This window comes from Elephas maximus, chromosome 9 (assembly GCF_024166365.1).
Source record: "Elephas maximus indicus isolate mEleMax1 chromosome 9, mEleMax1 primary haplotype, whole genome shotgun sequence".
Taxonomy (NCBI): Eukaryota; Metazoa; Chordata; class Mammalia; order Proboscidea; family Elephantidae; genus Elephas; species Elephas maximus.
Window position 1 is genome coordinate 77,829,722 of NC_064827.1, and position 21,221 is coordinate 77,850,942.

At 40.5% G+C, this 21,221-nt stretch overlaps 1 protein-coding gene across 3 annotated transcripts in view; it reads left to right on the forward strand.

Moving 5' to 3' along the window:
* Window positions 1-21,221, forward strand: part of ZBTB34 (zinc finger and BTB domain containing 34) — a 31,534-nt gene that overhangs the window by 1,914 nt on the left and 8,399 nt on the right. The window contains exon 2 of one of the 3 annotated variants that reach the window (XM_049896027.1): window positions 1,021-1,141. The exons of 1 other annotated variant lie outside the window; for it this stretch is intronic. In XM_049896027.1, the coding sequence (XP_049751984.1) occupies window positions 1,110-1,141 (32 nt within the window). In that variant the 5' untranslated portion in view covers window positions 1,021-1,109. Of the gene's footprint in view, window positions 1-1,020; window positions 1,142-13,945; window positions 13,968-21,221 lie in introns of those variants that run through there. One more of the 3 variants, XM_049896028.1, reaches the window with a different exon arrangement.

The window sequence follows — 21,221 nt, forward strand, 5'->3', positions numbered from 1 at the left end:
AAGTTCATTACTCCCTCTAGGGCTTTGCTCCTGCTTTTCCCTCTTCTGAAGTATTGGCCTCCTTTTTCTTCTCTGTGCAAATTCTACACTTCCTTCAAGCCCTTGCTGAAGTTATACTTCCTCCAACGGGGTGTTCCTGACTGCCCTACCCTCATGCTTTGTGGCACTCAGAAGCATAGGATTCAGCACTTGGTCCTCGCTTATTTGTTCTTGTCCCAACTGGAGAGGGAGTTTTTTGAGAGCATTGTCTTAACATTTCTCTGGAGCCCTTATGGTATCTAGTAATAAGGTCGGACTTTTATAATAGGTTACTTAATAAGTGCTTCCTGATTTTTGTTGGTAAACATTTTTTTATCTTTTTTTTTTTTTTTAAGGAGAAGCTCTTTGTTATTAGCTTTCTCTGGCATATATCACTTATGTCTAATGCTACCATTAAGAGTACAGATAACACAAAATGAATATTTGAAACATTAAAATGTTTAATCCTGATAATGGGAAAAGAAAAAATCATAATTCCACAGTAGGTGTCTGTGGGGAAAGAGCATCACCTTTGGAATCAGATAGAGCTGATTTGAGCCCCAGCAAGGCTACTTACTAGCTGTGTAAACTTGGGCAATTTATGTAATGTCTCTGAGCCTCCGTTTTCTCATCTGTAAGGTGGAGGTAATAAAATCCATAGGATTGCTATGAGTTTTAAAATAAGTATACAAAGGTGGTAGCACAGTTTGTACCACATATTAACTGCTCATTGCATATATCATTTTCATTATTATTAGGGATAAATTTATTGAGGTCAAGAAATGCTAGGCTCTTGGACCTATGTGTATCCACTGAGTTGTGGATTTCTAAGTCTCTGTCCCACATCTACCTTCCAGTTGACCAATGTATTTGTCAAAAATGTCAGTATCATAACTCCAAACTGTCATCATTATGTTTTATTCTCATTCATTTTCATGTTACTTTAATTTACATTCTTAATTTTTTCAAACTTCTTAATTGTGTCCATTTAATCTTTTATAGCTGACAAACTGCTGAATTTAGCATAGTGAGAGTCATCAACTGAATGCAGTTTAATTTCTCATGGTTATTTTCTGGTTGATGTTGATGGCATGGAAAACCTCATGGAAGAATGTAATTCAAGGTGAGCTTCTCTAATCCTTTTGTCGTAAGAGGCGGGACTTAATGTATTTTCAGTTTCGCTGCTCCCTGAAATGATAGCAGTGAGCAAATAAGATGATGGTCCTTACCATTCTTACTTTGAGTTCTTTGTCTTTAGAAAGCTTATTTTTTTACCTGAAACAAGTCCTTCTCTTTGTATAATAAACTTGATTAGAATTTGGCACTTCTACTCTTGCCTGCTTCAATAACAGAAGTAAAAAGAATGGAAATGGCTACAAACCACTTAAAGTACAATGTGATTACCACTGTGTCAGACTCAGCCTGACTTTGTCAGTGTAGTGATACATCCTTAAATGAGAATTCTCTTTTCACTCAAAGTTGATCAATAAGAATCTGGCCCCATTAAAACTCTGCATCTCACCAGTATGCCTGGATTAAACTCCTTATTTTATAGGAGATAAGAGTTCTGGCTCTGGAGTCTGACAAACTTAGGTCCAAATATTGGTTTAGCCAATCATTAGCTGTGTGACCTTGGGTAAATTTCTTAGTCTCTATTTCCTTACCTGTAAAATGGGGGTAATTGCAGTATCTGTTGTCATGAAGATTCAGTGAGCAAGTAAAGAGCTTGCTTAGCATACAGTGCGTAGGAAGAGCTCAATAACTGTTAGCTCTTATTTTCTTTTTTTTTACCATTGCTAGTAAGGTTAAAGAGGCCATTCCCTCCTCCACTAGGAAATTTCAGGAGAGTCCTCAGTTAGATTTGCATTGACTGAAGGACAAGTGGCACTGTCTCAGAATTAGCAGTGTATCTGAGCAGACCTGGAGAATGTTAACGCCTTGGTAGGAAATGTAACAGTTTGGATAAAAATGTTCTTTCAGGCGCACATGAATTAATGCAGTAAGAACTCTAGACTTGTTTTCTTTAAATTAGGATGAGTGCTTCATGAATATCCATCACAGAATGCCATTTTATTTATTTTATTTTTTCTTGCGTTGGGTTTCAGTAGCACCAGCATGTGTTGTGCAGCCCTGGTGTTATTCAGCTCTACTTTCTGAAGGATTAGATTGTAATTTATGACAGCTCAATTTTAGTTTTCATCTAGACGCAGGCAGAAATACCTAGAAAAGTTATTTTTATGTAGTTGTTACTGCTGTTACCATGCTTATTGTCCCTAGTGCTTCAAATGTGTTCTTTTCAATGACTTTTTAAATGAGAATGAAAATTAGGGATCTTGAGGTCTTCAGTGCCTGATAAAGCCTACTTTGAATTGTGTCTCAGGTATCGGCAAGTTATTGAAGCCAGCAGGTGCAAATCTGGCTTTGGAATTGTAAGCCTCTTGGTGCCTTAAACAACTCCCAAGTTTGTAAACTTACTTTCTGTTCTTGGAAGCATAACTAGATATTTTTAAATAAAGCATAGCATCTTGTGGAACAAAGTAGTTTTCCTTGGTTAAGTAGGAGCCCTGGTGGCACAGTGGCTAAGTGCTTGGTTGCTAACTGAAAGGTCTGGTTCCAACCCACCAGCCACTCCACAGGAGAAAGATAATGACAGTCTGTTTCCATAAGGATTACAGCCTTGGAAACCCTGTGGGACAGTTCTCTTCAGCCCTATAGGGTTGCTAGGAGTTGGCATTGACTCGATGGCAATGAGTTTGGTTTTTAGGCTTATAGGTTAGGTGGGAATAAGCTTCCTTGCTACATTGTGCCTACTAGCAGAGACAATCCAGTACTTCTTGAGTCTTCAGTAGGAAAAGTCGAAAGAAAGCTGAGGGTGCAGTTCTGGCAGCAGCCAGTGGATTTTGCGCCACCAGGTTGAGCCTGGTGTCAGCAGACATGTACTGAGAGCCTCTCTGTGCCAGGCATACTACTGGGCCTGGGTACACAGTTCCTGCCCTCAGAGAGCTACACATCAAGAGTGCGAAAGCTCAGCAGCGTGGGAATCTCCAGAACTCAGCATGTCTCTAATTGCTTAGTTTTTACACTTTTGTTCTGTTTGTCATTATGGGGAGATGTTTCCAGGGCTTTGTCCGTGAATGTTGTAGAGGGAATTTCAAAGCTGTAGGTGGTTTACCGAGGTGACATTTGAGAGTCCCTTCCCATCTTTGGAAGCCCTGATGGTGTAGTGGTTAAGAGTTATGCCTGCTAACCAAAAGGTCGGCAGTTTGAATCCACCAGATGCTCCTTGGAAACCCTAGGGGGCAGTCTACCCTGTCCTATAGGGTCTGTATGAGTCGGAATTGACTCGACAGCAACAGGCTTGGGCTTTCTTTTTTTGGTTTTCCCATCTTTAGGTTCTCTTCAAGATGGGTCAGCAGTGTGAGAGGGTGTCATTTGTTTAGATTCTGGTTTTCATTGTTCAGTTTCCTCAGAGCTTAACAGAGCCGTTGATGCTAGGTATAGGTGTTACCTCTTTTACCATATAACATGCTCTAGTATCTCCTTTATAGGAGAAAAGGCCTTTTCTGTTTTCAGCTCTTCTGTGTTGTTTCCCTGGATAACGTCATCTTATCAGCTATACTCGGTAATTTTTTTTGTCACTCCTAAATCAGTATCTCCAAGTCTTATGTTTCTCTAGAGCTTCAGCCCTGTATTTCCAACTGCCTGTTGGACAGCTCTGTACAGACGCCCAACTTAGCTGAGGCTGAACTAACTTGCTCCCCAGAATGGATATCCTCTCTTAGTCTCCAAGTCCTGTCGATTCCTTCTTTGGATTCATGTTCAAATCTGCTGCTACCAGAATTCAGTTTGAGTTCTTGAATCCAGTACTCAAGGCACTGCACGTTTCTTACTGTGGCACCCATCTTTCCCATGTCACCTTTGAACCTGTGCCTTGACCACACTGTACTACTCACTATATACCCCAAGCACTGTACCTTTTCACTCTGCTCTGCCTTTCTTCTGCCATGCCTTCTGTGTGCAGTGTTCTCTTGCTGTTTCACTTGAAATGCAAGGCCCTGTTCAAATATTACTTCCACCCTGAAGTTTTTCTTTGTTTTATTTTGATTTTTTTTAAGTATCTGTCAAAAGTGGGTCCCTAGGAGGTGCACTGGTTTGTACTCAACTACTAACCTAAATGTTAGTGGTTCAAACTCAACCTAGCAGAACTGTGGAAGAAAGGGCTAGTGGCCTGCTTCTGTAAAGATTACAGCCAAGAAAACTCTGGATCACAGTCAGCATGAGTTGGACTTGACAGCAGTGTTTTTTTTTTTGTTTGTTTGTTTTTGTCAAAAGTAATCATCCTTGTTACTTCTCATAGTTCTTTGTTTCTGCCTCTGTAATTGTCTGCTTTATACAATAATTATCCATTTGTAGCCTTTTTTCTCCTGTAAATTCGTAGGTCTAACAAAGTAATTTTATTTTATTTTTTTAGGTAAAAATCTACACATGCCTTAAAAGAAAAAAAACTTTTAGCATAAATAATACAGCTGTGTTGTTGTTCAGTGTCATTGAGTTGATTCTGACTTATAGCAACCCCATGTGACAAAGTAGAACTGCCCAGAGGCTTTTCTAGGCCGTAATCTTTATAGGAGCAAGTCCCCAGGTCTTATCTCCTGCCAAGTCAGTGGGTGGGTTTAAACCGCTGACCTTTCGGTTAGCAGCCAAGCCCCAGCAGGGCCCCGGTATACAGCTATGTTATAAAAAATTCAAAAGATAAAAAAAAAAAATTTGTTGCCCTCTCCCCAGCCCTTAGTCCTTCTTCCCAAAGATGACTGCCATTAATAGTTCTTTGAAAGTCCTTCTGGAAACATGTTTATGGATATAGCAGCATATATGTATCCTTTTAAGGACTATACACAAAGAAAATCTCTTGTCTACACACATATTGTTCTACAGCATGCTGTTCGTGGCTAAATCTTCAAGCTCTTTATCAGAGCACACAAATTTATTCTTTTTAATTGCTGCATAGTATTGTAGATTTTATTTTATTTTTTTGCCAGTCTTCTTTTGTTAGAATTTCAGGTTGTTAATCCCCTTTCCTCCTCCTTTTTTTTTTTTTGTTATGGCATCCTAACATACTTTTGCAAGTAATATATTTATACGCGCAATTCTTAGTAGTTGATTGTGCACCATAGGTAAGTGCTCCTTACAGTTTACCAAATTATTCCTCAGGGTTACACGTGCCAGCTCTTTTAAAATGTGTGCAAGTCCGATAGATGGAAAATGGTGTCATTATTTTTTCTTTTTGTAATTTACATGTCTTTAATCATGAAGTTAAACATCTTTTCATGTTTTTTTGGTCATTTGTCTTGTCTTTGTATCTTGCCCATTCTGCCATTGATTGTGTCAGCCCAATTTGTTTGATTTATAAACTAAAGAATTTAGAAAGTAGCCCTTTGTCACGTGTGTTGCATGCATTAAACAATATGCTGTTTATCTTCTGGCTTTTTGGGAGGGGAATATTTTTTGTCAATATATTTTTGTGTTGCCAGATTTATTTGTCTTTGCCTTTATGGCTTCTGGGATTTATGCCGTGCTTGGAAAGGCCTTTCTTATGTCAGTATTATAAATAAATTCACCCATGCTTTTAGTTATTTTTGCTGATAAATAAGTATTTATAAAATACTTAAGATTATAATGGCATTAAATGGAAGACGAATGCCCTGGTGCCGTATAAGAAATTGGTAAATATGCAACACCTTTGAAAACTCCGGTAGCTATATATTCCATTAACTGGATGTTTTATGTGAACCTATAATGTTATTTAAACCCTGGTAGTGCAGTGGTTAAGCACTACGGCTGCTAACCAAAAGGTCAGCAGTTTGAATCCACTAGGTGCTCCTTGGAAACCCTATGGGGCAGTTCTTCTCTGTCCTATAGGGTCATTGTGAGTTGGAATCTACTCAGTGGCAGCGGGTTTGGTTTGGTTTATAATGTTATCAAGAGCCCTGGTGGTGCAGCGGTTAAAGAGCTTGACTGCTTAACCAAAAGGTTGGTGGTTCAAATCCACCAGTGGCTCCGCAGGAGAAAGATGTGGCAGTCTTCTTCTGTAGAGATTTACGGCCTTGGAAACACTATGGGGTCAGTATAAGTTAGAATTGACTCAATGGCAGTGGGTATAGTGTTATCATATGTAAGAGCAGTCATTGTCTTTTTGGCTCTTTTGCTCAAACTTAGTGGAAAGAGCAGGGTGGAAGGAAGAGCAGGATATTGATTAACTGGTATCTGTTCACCCTTCTCAAAATCAGCCATTTGTTATATTACAGTCAGCTGGTTTTTCTGTCTTAGCAAAGTGGCTTTCTTGTTCTAAAGTCCTTCAAGTAAAATACATTTTATTTTTAGTGAGCCTTGGAAGCTGGTTTAGGGGAGAGCATTTCCTTGTTTGTTGCATCACTGAACAGCAGATCATAATCGTAGTCGTGATGCATGGGGCATGCTGATGTGTTTTGTAGCTTTTTTCGAGTGCGATCTTGCAAAGATTTCAGACAGCTTTACTTACTGTGCCTTATTGACATGCGATCTTGCATCAGGTCTTGTTTTTCTTTTTAAAGCATGCATGCATATATATTTCTAGAACCCCTCTTCTTCATGTTTTACTTCAGGTCTTAGGGAGGAGTATCCCAGGCTGGCTTGTACGGTTGATTTATAGGACAGTACCACTCTCCCCTGTGACTGTGCCCACAGTGCCTCATTGTGTAAGTGGCCTCTTGCCTCTGGTTGCCCAGTCTGCCTTCACTCCCCAGTGTCTGTTCGTTTTCTTCCCAAACCTGCACGCTCTCCACTCCTCATGGCTCTGCTTTGTCCCTGGCCTTCACTGGTCTTGTTGACTTGGCTTTCCTTGTCTCTTATCCTCCAGTGCTTCCAGATTTGGCTTCCTTGCTGCTTAGTCAGTACTGGATGCCCCTTCAGTTTGCTCTTGCTTTTTGAACAGGCAAGAGTCTCAGTGCTGCTTTCAATTCTGTTGAACTTAGGCTGAACCCTGTGTCTTCTTGGCAGCATGTACTCTCTGTAACTTTCATCTTCAAACACCAGTAGGAACAGTTACTTGAGCCCTATCCGTGGTCTCTTATTAATTGAGACATTAGTATTTAAAGGTAGCTTTTTATTTTAAAGCAGGTAGAATGATCCAGGGTAAGGGGCTCTGATGTGAGAAGGGGATAAAAACTGAGACTCTGGATAGCAGATTACACTTCAGCAGGAGTCCCACCTGGGACTTTTTCTCTGCTCACAGCCGGTAACTTTGCTGGTGATTTGATGTAGAAAAGAAGGCGCAGTGATGTTTTCTCCTCCATCACCTTCCTCTTCACAGAGGAAGAACCAGGAACCCTGGGCAGCAATAGGAGGATGTTTATCACCAGTGCTGTCCCTTTCCCTGCCCACTGTTATAGGGCGGGAATGTAATCTGGCGCAAGCATCTTTTTATTCTGCCTTTTCCTCACCTCCTTCCTACCTCTCTCTGCCTGCCGTGTTATTTCCCTCAGGGCAAAAACAAGGATAAGGGGTTATTGTGTTGAGGGGCTAGATGGGCAAACTTCGTAATAGCTCTGGGAAAGTCAACCACTTGAATTCTCAGTTTCCTTATCTCTAAAATGGGCTAATGTTAGCTGCCGTCCATTCGATTCTGACTCATAGCGACCCTATCTATATACAACAGGAAGAAACACTGCCTGGTCCTGTACCATCCTCACAGTTGTTACGCTTGAGCCTGTTGTTGCAGCCACTGTGTCGGTCCCCCTTGCTGAGGATCTTACTCTTTCTCGCAGACCCTCCACTTTACCAAGCATGATGTTCTTCTCCAGGGACTGGTGCCTCCTCATAACATGCCCAAAGTAAGTGAGGTGAAGTCTCGCCACCCTTGCTCCCAAGGAGCATTCTGGCTGTACTTCTTCCAGGACAGGTTTGTTCATTCTTCTGGCAGTCCGTGGTATATTCAGTATTCTTTGCCAACACCATAACTCAGAGGCGTCAATTCTTCTTCTATCTTCCTTATTTGTCGTCCAGGTTTCATGGCCATATGAGGTGATTGAAAATACCATGGCTTGAGTCAGGCGCACCATAGCCCTCAAAGTGACATCTTTGCTTTCTAATACTTCAAAGAGTTCTTTTGCAGCAGATTTGCCCAACGTAATACATTGTTTGATTTCTTGACTGCTGGTTCCATGGGCGTTGATTGTGAATCCAAGTAAAATGAAATCCTTGACAACTTCCATCTTTTCTCCTTTTATCGTAATGTTGCTTATTGGATCAGTTGTGAGGATTTTTGTTTTCTTTGTGTGGAGGTGTAATCCATACTGAAGCCTGTAGTCTCTGATCTTCATCAGTAAGTTCTTCAAGTCTTCTTGGCTTTCAGCAAGCAAGGTTGTGTAATCTGCATATGGCAGGTTGTTAATGAGTCTTCCAATCTTGATGCCTCATTCTTCATATAGTCTATTTTCTTGAGTTATTTGCTCAGCATACAGATACAGATTGAATAAGTATGGTGAAAGGATACAACCCTGATGCACACCTTTCCTGACTTTAAACCACGCAGTATCCCCTTATCCTATTCGAATGACTGCCTCTTGGTCTATGTACAAGTTCCTCATGAGCACAATTTTTTTTTTTTCAAAATGAGCTAATAGTACCTGCCTTATGGGGGGGAGGTCAAGAGGATTCATTCAGTGAAATACTGCAAATAAAGCCTTTACAACATGCGTAGCGTGCATCAGGCCTTCAGCAAGTAGTAATTATTAATGATGAGGATGGAGAAACTTTCCCAAGTAGTTTAAAGGGCAAAGGCTAAGGAGTTTGGTGGGAGGGGGCAGTGATCCCCTCTTTCGAATGCTGAGGCTGGTGTTGGGCGTGGCTGGACACTTGGCAGTGGACAGATGTCAGGTGTGCCTGTGTCAGCGGTGATCCTTTCCAAAATCCACCCTCGAGAATAGCAGTGGTGGAGTCTTATTATCTGGCCACACCACAGGCTGGGTGTGAGGGTGTGAGGTGAAAGCTGCTTCCACGGGTATGAAATTAGTCTTTTTTTTGTAAGAGAGTAAGATATTTCTAAAGTAAGAAATTAAAGAAATTGAAAAAGCAGAGTATTTCTCTTTCCACTGGTTGAATGAGCAGAAGAGGGTTACGGAGAAGTTGATCTGACAATTTTGAAGCTCCCTAACAGGCCGTTTCAGCTAAGCCGTCTCTGCGTGTGTTTTCTAAACGGCATATTTCACATTCGTATCCAGAGTATAGTTTTAAAAACTAAAATAAAATAAGAATTGTTAAAATAAGTACTAATGGTACTAAAAAATAATATCCAGCTTTATAAATAAAAGCAGGCAATGTAAATGTCTAGTTTGAGAATGGTGTTTTGCCTAATATAATGTTAAAAAAGACCTATGATTAATCTGCTGAATTAGAGAATACTGATTCAGATGTTTTTAGTGAGTGAAATAACCAAATTCATAATTGTTTTCTGAAGCAGCTGCAAACTTAATCTAAATGAAGAACTAATATAAATCATTACTGTGCATTCTCAAAAATGAATGTCATTCCCGTATCTCTCTGAGTTGCGAAGAATCTGCATTAAGCCGCTATCAAACTGCAAGACTGGGACTCTCATTCATCTTTGAATTCCCTTCAGTTTGAACATGTAAGAGATTGATATTGAATGAGTATTCCCTATAAAGGTAGAACAAATAATTTAAATCCCCAGTCAGAATGCCAATTTAGTGATTGAAATTAAATTTAATACTTGGGGCACATATGAAAAAAGGCAAATTTCCTTAATTTACAAAGTGTTCTGACAAGTCAATAGAAAAGGCAAATGTGGGGAAAGGATATGAATAGGCAGTTCAAAGGAAAACTTATGCAGATTGCTATTAAACACGAGAAAAGATAATCAACTTCGTTGGTAATTCAATAAACGCACGTCAAAACAATGAGATACTATTTTTCACTTACCAATTTGGCAAAAATGAGAAAGTTTAATACCCATTGTTGGCAATTATGGGATGAAACAGCCACTTCCATGTGCTGTCAGTGAAAGGATAATTGCTGCCACCTTTTGGAGGATAATTTGACATTATTGATTGAAATGAAAAACTAACCCAGTAATTCCTCTCCTAGGAGTTGAGACTACACACTGACTTACAAAAAAGCTGAGATGCCTGTTAAGATATGTAGCCATTGTAAGTGTGTAAGGAGCCCCTGTGCATAGTGGTTGAAACGCTCAGCTGCTAACTGAAAGGCTGGTGGTTCCAAGATTACAGCCTTGGAAACCCTGGGGGGCCCGTTCTACTCTGTCCCATGGGGTCACCATGAGTCGGAATCGACTTGATGGCGATGGGTTTGATTTTTGGTTTTTATATATTTGTAAAAGCTATTTAAATTGTGTCCTGGTTTTTGCTATCAACTGGGAACCGGTTTAGTAAATTGTGACATGGCCATCCATGGAATACTATGAAATTGAAGGAGTTAATGAGGTAGTTGAGTATGTGCTGCTGTGGAAAGATCTTTAAGGTATGTTAAATAAAATTTTAAAAAGTAAAGTGCAGAACAGTTTATGCTGATACAGGGTTTGTGGTTTTCTTGAAAGAACACCTAAAAACTCTTACCAGTGATGTTCTTTGCGAAAAAGTACGAGGGATGGTACTGGGGAAGAGTTTTGCTATTCATGTTATACTTTTCTCTCCAGTGATTTCGTAGCTCTGCAGCGGCTGCAACACTGAGCTCAAGCATAACAACAATTGTAAGGATGGCGCAGGACTGGACAGTGATTCCTGCTGCTGTGCATAGGGTCTCTGTGAGTCGGAACCGACTCGACAGCACCTAACAACAACATATATATATATATGTATATTTCATTTTAAAGATAAAATAATTAAAAATCAAATTTGACTTGGGTGTAAGCCCACTGACATTCCATGCAGGAAAGAAATCAAGACCTACCATAATAAACCGGTGAATGCCCCAGGTTGGGGAACTGCAGATACAAGACAGTGGTGGGTAGTATTTGAACTTGAGATCCCTATATGAGGTTCTGACTTCCTTTATCTCAGGACCACTGAACCTGATAAATTAGGCCATTGGGTGTAAAACTTGTGATTAATTATGCCTTTTGCCCTGTTTAACCTGGTGGTAATGTGCCTAGGACTTAAATTAACTGCAAATTCACTATGTGTCAGTCTTTTAGAAACCTCTTGCTCAAGAGTGTTGCTTGTTAAAAGCTTTGGGGAGGAGTCTTTGAATCTCATTGTCACTGCCAAAAGGAAGTGTTAATGTAAGGGAGAGGAGAGTGAAGCACTTCCTTTCTCAGTTTGCAGAAAAATGGAATCCCTTTCTTAGGTGTTAATCATGATGTTTTGTTTTTCTCCCCAGTGATTTTCTTTCAAGTGTGTAGTTCTCTGCTTTTCTTCTGAGAAGCAGAGGAGGAAGAAGTCTCATTGTGAAGCTGTTTCAGTTTTTTAGATTTTTTCAGAAATGCTGTATTGCTCTCCTTTCTCTACTGGTTTTTGTTCAGGACTCTACACCTTAAAAAAACAAAAAACAGAACCCACCTTCCTTTTGCCCTTTAATTTAAAAAGTCACTGTTTATGCACTCTTGTGTTATGCAAACACTGCTATGAATAGGTAACGTTTGAGCTTGGTAGGTGACAGGCAGGATCTGCATATGTAGAAGGCAGCCTGCTGTAGTTATGAAGTACTGACTCTAGAGCTAGACTAAAGTTACCTGTTGGCTTGGGGCCTCTGGCAAGTGATTTAAACTCTGTCCCTCGGTTTCTTCCGTCTGTAAAATGGAAAAAATTACAGTATCTACCTTACGGAGTTAATAAGATCAAATTAGTTAATACATATAAAGCATTTAGCACAAGGTAAGTATTTGAAAAATGTAAGCTATTGTACGTATCCATTGCAAGAATTCCCCTCATTTCATTATCATAGCAAAAGAGTCCCTGGGTGGCTCAGCTCCTAACACAAGGGGTTGCCATTAGTCTGAATTGACTTAACAGCAACAGATTTTTTTTTTTAAACACACTGAAAGGTTGGGGATTCAAAGACACCCTAAGGTGTGTTGGAAGAAAAGCCTGGAGATCTATTCCAAAAGGTCACAGCCACTGAAAACTCTATGGGGCAATTCTACTCTGCAACACCTGGAGTCACCCAGAGTTGGAATCGGCTTGACAGCAGCCAGTTTTTAAAATTATCACAGCAGTCCTGTTGGGAAATCAAAGTTAACCTGACTTGTCTAAGACAACATAACTATTTAAAAGTTTGTTGTTTTTTTATGGAGCCCTGGTGGCACAGTGGTTAAGAGCCCAGCTGCTAACCAATAGGTTGGCAGTTTGAATCCACCAGCTGCTCCTTGGAAACCCTATGGGGTGGTTCTACTCTGTCCTATAGGTTCACTGTGAGTCAGAATTGACTCAATGGCAAAAGGTTTTTTATTATTATTATTATTAGAAAGCAGTAGAGCCAGGATTCATAATCCAACTACAACTTCAAAGCCAGTTCTCTTTATTATCCTATACTTTCTCCTTAAAATAGTCTGTAATGGCTAATTTTGGTTACTCTCTGCCAAGTAGCCATTGTGCTACATGCTTCCTACACATGTCCTTTATAACAATCCTGTTGTTATTAGGTGCCATTGAGTTGGCTCTGTACGACAGAATGAAACACTGCCCGGTCCTGTACCATCCTCACAGTTGTTGTCATGCTTGAGCCCATTGTTGCAGCCACTGTGTCAGTCCATCTCACTGAGGGTCTTCCTCTTTCCCACTGACCCTGACTTTACCCAACATGATGTCCTTTTCCAGGGCCTGATTTCCTCCTGACAACATGTCCGAAGTATGTAAGACGCAGTCTCATCATCCTTGCTTCTTAGGAGCATTTTGGCTGTACTTCTTCCAAGACAGATTTGTTCATTGCTCTGGCACTCCATGGTATATTCAGTATTCTTCACGAACACCAATAATTCAAAGGCATCAATTCTTTGGTCTTCCTTATTCAGTGTCCAGGTTTTGCATGCACATGAGGCGATTGAAAATGCCCTGGCTTGGGTCAGACACACCTTAATCCTCAAAGTGACATCTTTGCTTTTGAATACTTCTAAAAGGAGGTCTTTTGCAGCACAGTTGCCCAGTGCAGTACCTCCTTTGATTTCTTGACTGCTGCTTCCATGGGCTGGTGGCATAGTGGTTAAGTGCTACGGCTGCTAACCAAAGGGTTGGCAGTTCAGATCCGCCAGGCGTTCCTTGGAAACTCTATGGGGCAGTTCTACTCTGGCCTCTAGGGTCGCTATGAGTCGGAATCGACTCGACGGCACTGGGCTGGGCTGGGGCTTCCATGGGTGTTGATCGTGGATCCAAGTAAAATGAAATTCTTGACAACTTCAGTCTTTTCGCCATTCATCATAATGCTGCTTATTGGTCCAGTTGTGAGGATTTTTGTTTTCTTTATGTAGAGGAGTAATCACACTGAAGGCTGTAGTCTTTGATCTTCATCAGTATGTGTTTCAAGTCCTCTTGGGTTTCAGCAAGCAAGGTTGTGTCATCTGTATATCACAGGTTGTTAATGAGCCTTCCTCCAATCCTAATGCTGCGTTCTTCATATAATCCGTTTTCTCGGATTATTTGCTTAGCATACAGATTGAATAAATATGGTAAAAGGATATCACCCTGATGCACAGCTTTCCTGACTTTAAACCACACAGTATCCCCTTGTTCTGTTCGAACAATGACCTCTTGGTCTATTACAGATTCCTCACGAGCACAATTAAGTGTTCTGGAATTCCCATTCTTCACAGTGTTATCTATCATTTGTCATGATCCACACAGTCAAATGCCTTTGCATAGTCAATAAAACACAGGTAAACGTCTTTCTGGTATTCTCTATTTTCAGCCAAGATCCATCTGATATCAGCAGTGATATCCTATCAGGTAAGGACTATTATTCCCATTTTATAGGAGCCTTTCTGTTGCAAGTGGTTTGCAGTTGACTGCTAACCTAAAGATTGGCAGTTTGAACCCACCCAGCAGCACAGTGGAAGCCTGTCAATCTGCCTCCATGAAGATTACAGCCAAGAAAACCCTGTGGAGCAGTTCTACTCTGTAACACATAGAGTTGGCATGAGTTGAAATTGGCTCTACAGCAACAGGTTATTATCTCCATTTTAAAGATGAGAAACCTTGCCCAAGGTTTTCAAATGGAAAGCATCTACATAGTATTTCAACCCAGGTCTGACTGCAGATCGATAATATTTTTGGCATGCTCTTTCCTTGTCTTTTCAAGACTCAGAGAAAGCCAGTAGGCCTTCCCACTATCCAGTTCCCTTCCTTAGAGGTAGTTGAAGTAATTTTTTTGTGTGTGCATCTCTCCAGAAATATTCTGTGTATATCCAGAATAATGTGTGTGGGTATGTGTATATTTACAAAACTGGTGTGTGTGTTTTTGTATCTCTTTATACAAATAGCATATTATGTATTCTGTTCCGCACCCCACCTTTTTCATTTAGCAGTATATCATGGTGATTGGTTCCTATCAGGATTAAAAGAGGTTCCTCATTTAATTTTTTGTTTGTCTTTAGTATGGATGTTACCTTAGGCTGGGTTCTCTAGAGAAGCAAAACCAGTAAAGTGTATAAATATATACGTGCAGAGAGATTTATATCAAGGAAATGGCTCACATTCTTGTAGAGGCTGGAACGTCTCAAGTCCGTGGGTCAGGATAGAGGCTTCTCCTGATGCACCTAGCCACAGGGACTGGCGAACCCAAGATTGGTAGGTTGGAGAGCAGGGCTCTTTTTGACAGGCTGTAAAGATCAATGAATCCCAAAGATCGGCAGGCAAGACTGCAGGTAAGCTGCTAGCTCCAGTCCCAAGAATCGGAGGTGAGATGAACAGGAGCCAGCTGCGGATCCAGAATGAGCAAAAGCCCACAAGCCTTACCAGAATATCCACTTACATTCAGTGCAGGCCACATGCCCAAAGAAACTCCCTTTCAACTGATTGGCCACTCTCTGTGGATCCCATCATGGAGGTGATCACATAATATCAAATCTCATCATGGAATTGATCACACCATCATATGACTGTCAAACCACTGAGAATCATGGCATAGCCAAGTTGATACACAACCTTAACCATAATAGATATACCACAACTTATTAACCAGGCTCCTCTTGATAGATATTTAGTTTGTTTCTAATCTTCGTCCTGTAATAAACAATACTTTAGTAAATTCTTAGCACTGAAATTGCTTGGTCAAAGGGGATGTGCATTTGTAATTCTAGTGGATGTTACTGAATTGCCCTTCAAAATATTTGTGCCAGTTTCCACTCCATTAGCAGTGTCTGTAAAATTATTATTTTATTGTACTTCAGGTGAAAGTTTACAGCACAAATTAGTTTCTCATTAAAAAATTTATACACAAATTGTTTTGTGATTTTGGTTGCAATTCTTGCAATATGTCAGCACTCTCCCCCTTTCTCTTTCCACCCTGGGTTTCCCGTGTTGTTCGTCCAGTGTTCCTGTCCCTTCTGCCTTCTCGTCTTGGCTTTTGGGCAGATGTTGCCCGTTTGGTCTCATGTACTTGATTAAACTAAGAAGCACATTCCTCACTTGTGTTATTGCTTGTTCTATAGGCCTGACTAACCTTTAGCTGAAAGGTGGACTTCAGGAGTGGCTTCAATTCTGAGTTAGCAGGTGTCCGGGAACCATAGTCTCAGAGGTTCTTCTAGCGTCTGTCAGACCAGCAAGTCTGGTCTTTTTGTGAATTTGAATTTCGTTCTACATTTTTCTCCCACTGTGTCCAGGACCTTCTATTGTGATCCCTATGAGAACGGTAGGTGGTGGTAACTGGGCACCATCTAGTGCTTCTGGGTTCAGGCTGGTGAATGCTGTGGTTCATTAGTCCTTTTGGACTGATATTTTCCTTGTGTCTTTGGTTTTCTTCATTCTCCTTTGCTCTGAAAAGGGTGGGGACCAATGGATGTATTTTAGGTGGCTGCTGGCAAGCTTTTAAGACCCAGACGTTACTTACCAGTGTAGGGTGTAGAACGTTTTCTTTATGAACCATGGTATGCCAGTTGACCTAGATTTTCCCTGAGACCATGGTCCCCAGCTCTCAGCCTCAGTAGCTAGATTCTTCAAGGTGTTTGAATATATCTAGGAAGCTTCTATGACTGCTTTGGTCAAGTGTTTTGTGCTATCTTCCCCTGTATTTTGTGTTGTCTTTCTCTTCACCACAGTTAACGTGTCTAGTATCTAGTTTGTGATTTCCCCTCTCCACCCATCACCTCCCTCAAGACAGTCAAAGATTGTTTTTTCTGTGTGTTAGCCTTTTGTTGGGTTTTTATAATAGTGGTCTCATATGGTATTTGTCTTTTTTGTGATTGACTTATTTCACTCAGTGTAATGCCCTCCGGATTCATCCATGTTGTGAGATGTTTCGTGGATTCATTGTTGTTCTTTATTGTTGCATAATATTTCATTGTAGGTACCACAGTTTGTTTACCCATTCATCTACTGACGGGCACTTAAGGTTGTTTCCATCTTTTTGCTATTGTGAATAACGCTACAGTGAACATAGGTGTTTATCGAATTATTTTAAAAGGAGCCTTGGTAGCACAATGTTTAAGTGCATGGCTGCTTACTGAAAGGTTGTGGTTTGAACCCACCCAGTAGCTCCGCAGGAGGGAAACCTGGCGATCTGCTTCAATAAAGATTACAGTCTAGGAAACCCTATGGGGCAGTTCTACTTTGTCACATGGGGTCGGTATGAGTTGAAATCAACTTAATGGCACAGAACAACAACAACAACGAGGGATTTTAAAATATATTTTGTTTGTATTCGTTGTCATTCCAAGGAATATATGTTCACCATAGAAAGTTTGGAAACCCTGCATAGTGGGTAAGAGCTATGGCTGCTAACCAAAAGGTTCAAATCTACCAGGCGCTCCTTGGAAACTGTGGGCAGTTCTACTCTGTCCTGTAGGGTTGCTATGAGTCAGAGTCTGACTATGAGTCAGAATCAACTCAACAGCAATGGGTTTGGGTTTTTGTTTTTTTTTCTCATGGGGCTTACATTTTGTGGAACAAACTTTGTATTCTTCTTTAATATCATTTTTAACAAGGATATAGTATTTCAGTGTATAATGTATAGTATTTCATTGACGTTGAGTTGATTCCGACTCAGTGACCCTATACGACAGACTAGAACTGCCTCATAGTTTCCAAGGAGTGCCTGGTGCATTTGAACTGCTGACCTTTGGCTAGCAGACATAGCTCTTAACCGCTAAACCACCAGGGTTTCCTTTCGGTGTATAGGTGTACTATAATTAAATAATTCCTTTATCGGACATTTAAATTGTTTCCATTGTTTTGTTATTGTAATTGAATATACTTATGCATAAGTCCATCATTTTTTTTTTTTTTTTTTTTTTTTGTGACATAGAATGCTGAGTTGAGAGAAATACCCATTTCAGGCTGTTAACATTTGCCCACCAGAAAGGTCATGCTGCTGTGCACTTCTGACAGCAGTGTGTGAGAGTGCTCCTTTCCCACGCTGCCATCTGGGTTGCATTTTTAAGTCTTCGCCAGTTTGAAAAAGAATTATGTCTCATTTAATTTCTATTTCTTTGTTTATTGATGGAGTTGCTAAACATTTTTCCCTATATTTAAAGGCAGTTTTTCTTTTTTTAAGTATCTGTTCATATTCTTTACCCATTTTTCAATTGTTATATTTGGCTTTTATTGATTTGTATGAGGGTTCTGGAAACCCTGGTGGCACAGTGGTTAAGTGCTACGGCTGCTAACAAGAGGTCAGCAGTTCGAATCTGCCAGGTGCTCCTTGGAAACTCTATGGGGCAGTTCCACTCTGTTTTATAGGGTCGCTATGAGGCGGAATTGACTCGACGGCAGTGGGTTTTGGTTTTTTGATGAGGGTTCTATACCTCTCTGCTATATATGTTCTAGTATTTTTCATACTTTGTCAATTTCTTTTTTTTTTTTTTTTGCTAAAAGGTGTTTTTTAGATGTATAGAAGTTTACTTCTTTAGTCAAATCTGTATTTCTTCTGATATCTGTCTTTGTACACTTAGAAATGCCTTCCCTAGAAGTTATTTTTGGGTATGCTATGAAGTGGGATCTAACTTTATTAATATTTATTCATACTGTTCCAGTGGCATCTATTTAAATAATTTTCCTTTTTCATTAGTTTGAAATAGCCCATGAGGCCCATCCTAGTCCGATTTCTATCTATCTTGCCAACCTCATGTATCCTCTGCTCTTCCCTTTGTGCCTCTTGTCACTTGTGCCACAATACCTCCAACACATCCTCCCTGACTCAGGCTCTTTATCTCTGTCCATGTGATTCCTTCTGTCTGGAAAGTTTCCATGTAGCATCCCTCTCCCTCTCCTGACACACGTACATACCTAGCTAACCTTCACTTGTTTGTTAGGTCTCATCTGAAATGTCTTTTGTTCAGGTTGCTCTGCTCTGAGCACTCCTCCATTATGAAAGCTCTCTATGGGGCAGTGCTACTCTGTCCTGTAGGGTCGCTGTGAGTCAGAATCGACTTGACGGCACTAGGTCATAGCTCTTATCATGACCTATAAAGACAGAATGGTAACACACCTGGATCCCTAGTGTCTGGCGCATAGAAGACACACAATACGTACTTGCTGAATAAATTGTAATCTAGTCATGCATTTTGATATGTGTAAGTACTGCTGTGTTTTTCTTTTTTTTAATTCCTTATGTATTTTTTCTTTTAGATCTCTATTGCCCAACATGGTAGCTACTAGCCACATGTTCTGTTGGCCACCTGGGTGGTGCAGATGGTTAATCTCTGAACCGATAGCCAAAAGGTTTGGAGCTTGAACCCACTCAGAGCACCCAGAAGTCAGGCCTGGTGATCTGTTTCTGGAAGGTCATAACTTTGGATAACCCTGTACAGCAGTTCTGCTTTGTACACATGGGGTTGCCATGAGTCAGAATCGACTTGATGGCAACTAACAACAAGCACATGTGACTGTGTCGAGCACTTTAAATGGGGTTAGTCCTAGTCCAAATTGAGAGGTTCTGTATGTGTAAAATACACATCAGATTTCAGAGAAAGACTTTGTACAAAAAAGGAATGTAAAATATCTCATTAATAACTTTTTTATATTGATTACCCTTTGAATTAATGTTTTTGATAAATTAAATATATTATTGAAATATATATATTTTTTTTCTTTAAAAAATATAGCTCATAGAAAACATTCATTACACACGTGGATTGCATTATATTTCTGTTGGACATCAGTGTTCAAGATGAATTTTAAAAATCCATTTTGTCAAGTTTCTAAGAAAACATTCCGTTGGGCTGCATTATATTTATAAATTAATTTTTTGGATAAGTGTCCATCTTGATAGTATTGAATCTTCTTGCCAGAAGCATGATCTGTCTCTTCATTTATACATTTTTTTGCCTTTGTTGAAGTAAAGTGTTACGGCTTTCTCAAGCATGATCTGTCTCTTCATTTATACATTTTTTTGCCTTTGTTGAAGTAAAGTGTTACGGCTTTCTCATAGACCCAGAATATTTCTTCTTTACCCTACTAGGCACTTCGTAGTTTCTGTGGGTGTAAAAAGTGGCTGCACAGGGGCATCTGACCTCCGTTAACTTCAAGGAGAGGGGGAAAGAATCACCATCAGCATCAACAGCCCAGAGCCGATTCTGGCGCAGTGGATGGAGGTCATACGTACTGCTTACCTCTCTCCAGCCTTGTTACCGATTCTGACGCCAGCTGTCCCTCCCATGGCACTCTCTGCTTCTCTGCTGGGTTCGATAATTTCTTGCAGTGGCCACACAACTCACAAACCATACTCATAGTTATAGGGTTTATTAGGGAAGTGACAGGTTACAATTCAGGATCAGGAAGGACTCAGGATATAGTTCTTCCATCAGGACAGCCTCTTCTCAGCCGTGCCTGCAGGCACGCATCTCTCTGGTCCTCGGCCCCTTGGTCCCTTGGCCCGGCCTCTGCCTTGTTGGAGCAAGTGTTGCTAAGTTCTTTAGCCCCACCCATAAGTGCCCAGAGCCACCCCACTCCACCAGGAAGCCTCCTGCCAGAGGGCTTAATGGGTCAGCACATCCACTCTAGCTGCCTCACTTTGGGTGTTGGGAAGCCCACCACGCCTGGCACTGGTTTCCTGGTTCTGCTTCTCGCCATCTTGTGCCATCTTTGGTGTTTACACCTCTTTCTCTCCTGGGTTTGGAGGTTCTCAGAGCAGGGACCCTGGGTCCAAAGGACATGCTCCATTCCTGGCTCTTCTTTCTTGGTTATAGTGAGGCCCCCCCTCTTCTGCCTCTGGGACGGCTTATTTTAAGCCTAGAGGGATGGCAAAACTGACCAATATCCTCATTAGAGTGCCATACATCTTATTTACATGGTCCCACTTGCACAAGGGTGCCGTGAACCTTATTTGCACTGTTAGTAAGCTATCCAGTCCCCTTGGTGGGCCACAAGCATATTATTTGCATAGTCCCATCCAGTCATTTGGTGGAAGTTACAAGATCATGGTGAGAAAGGTCATTTAAAAGCGATCCATCACACTGCAGTTGCTATTGTTGGTTGTAACTTTTCATTATCTTTCCTAGTTGTTTTTTTTTTTTTAATGTAAAATTGTTTTTGAAACCCTCTACTTAATAGACCCTGATTCTAGCATATTTTTTCAAGTGACTCATTTGTGTTTTCTGTGTGAGTAATCCTATCATCTACACGCAATAGTAATTTTGTCTTCTCTTTTCTAATGGCTATATGCCTTAATTTTCTCTTGTCATATTGCTTTGGCTAGAACTTCCAGAACAATGTTAGGTAGGAGGAGTAATGGCAAGCAACCTAGTTTTGTCCTAGGCATTAATGGGAATGCCTTTACCAGTGTATGCTCCAGGGAACACTGGTTCTTTGGAATGTTAATATGTGTTCTTTGAGAGAAGAGTTCTGTTAAATGAGTTTGAAAATGGCTGACTTAATTCTTTTCTGCAGGACTTTTCGGATGGGTTATTATGCTGAAGTGTTTTTGAATTCCTAAGATGTATGGATATTAGGGCTAGCTCATGGGCTTGTATTCTGCTAAATACATTTTGGGAAATGTAGACATGTTTCCTTTTTAAGATGATATTCCCCGTGGTTTGAGGTTGATTT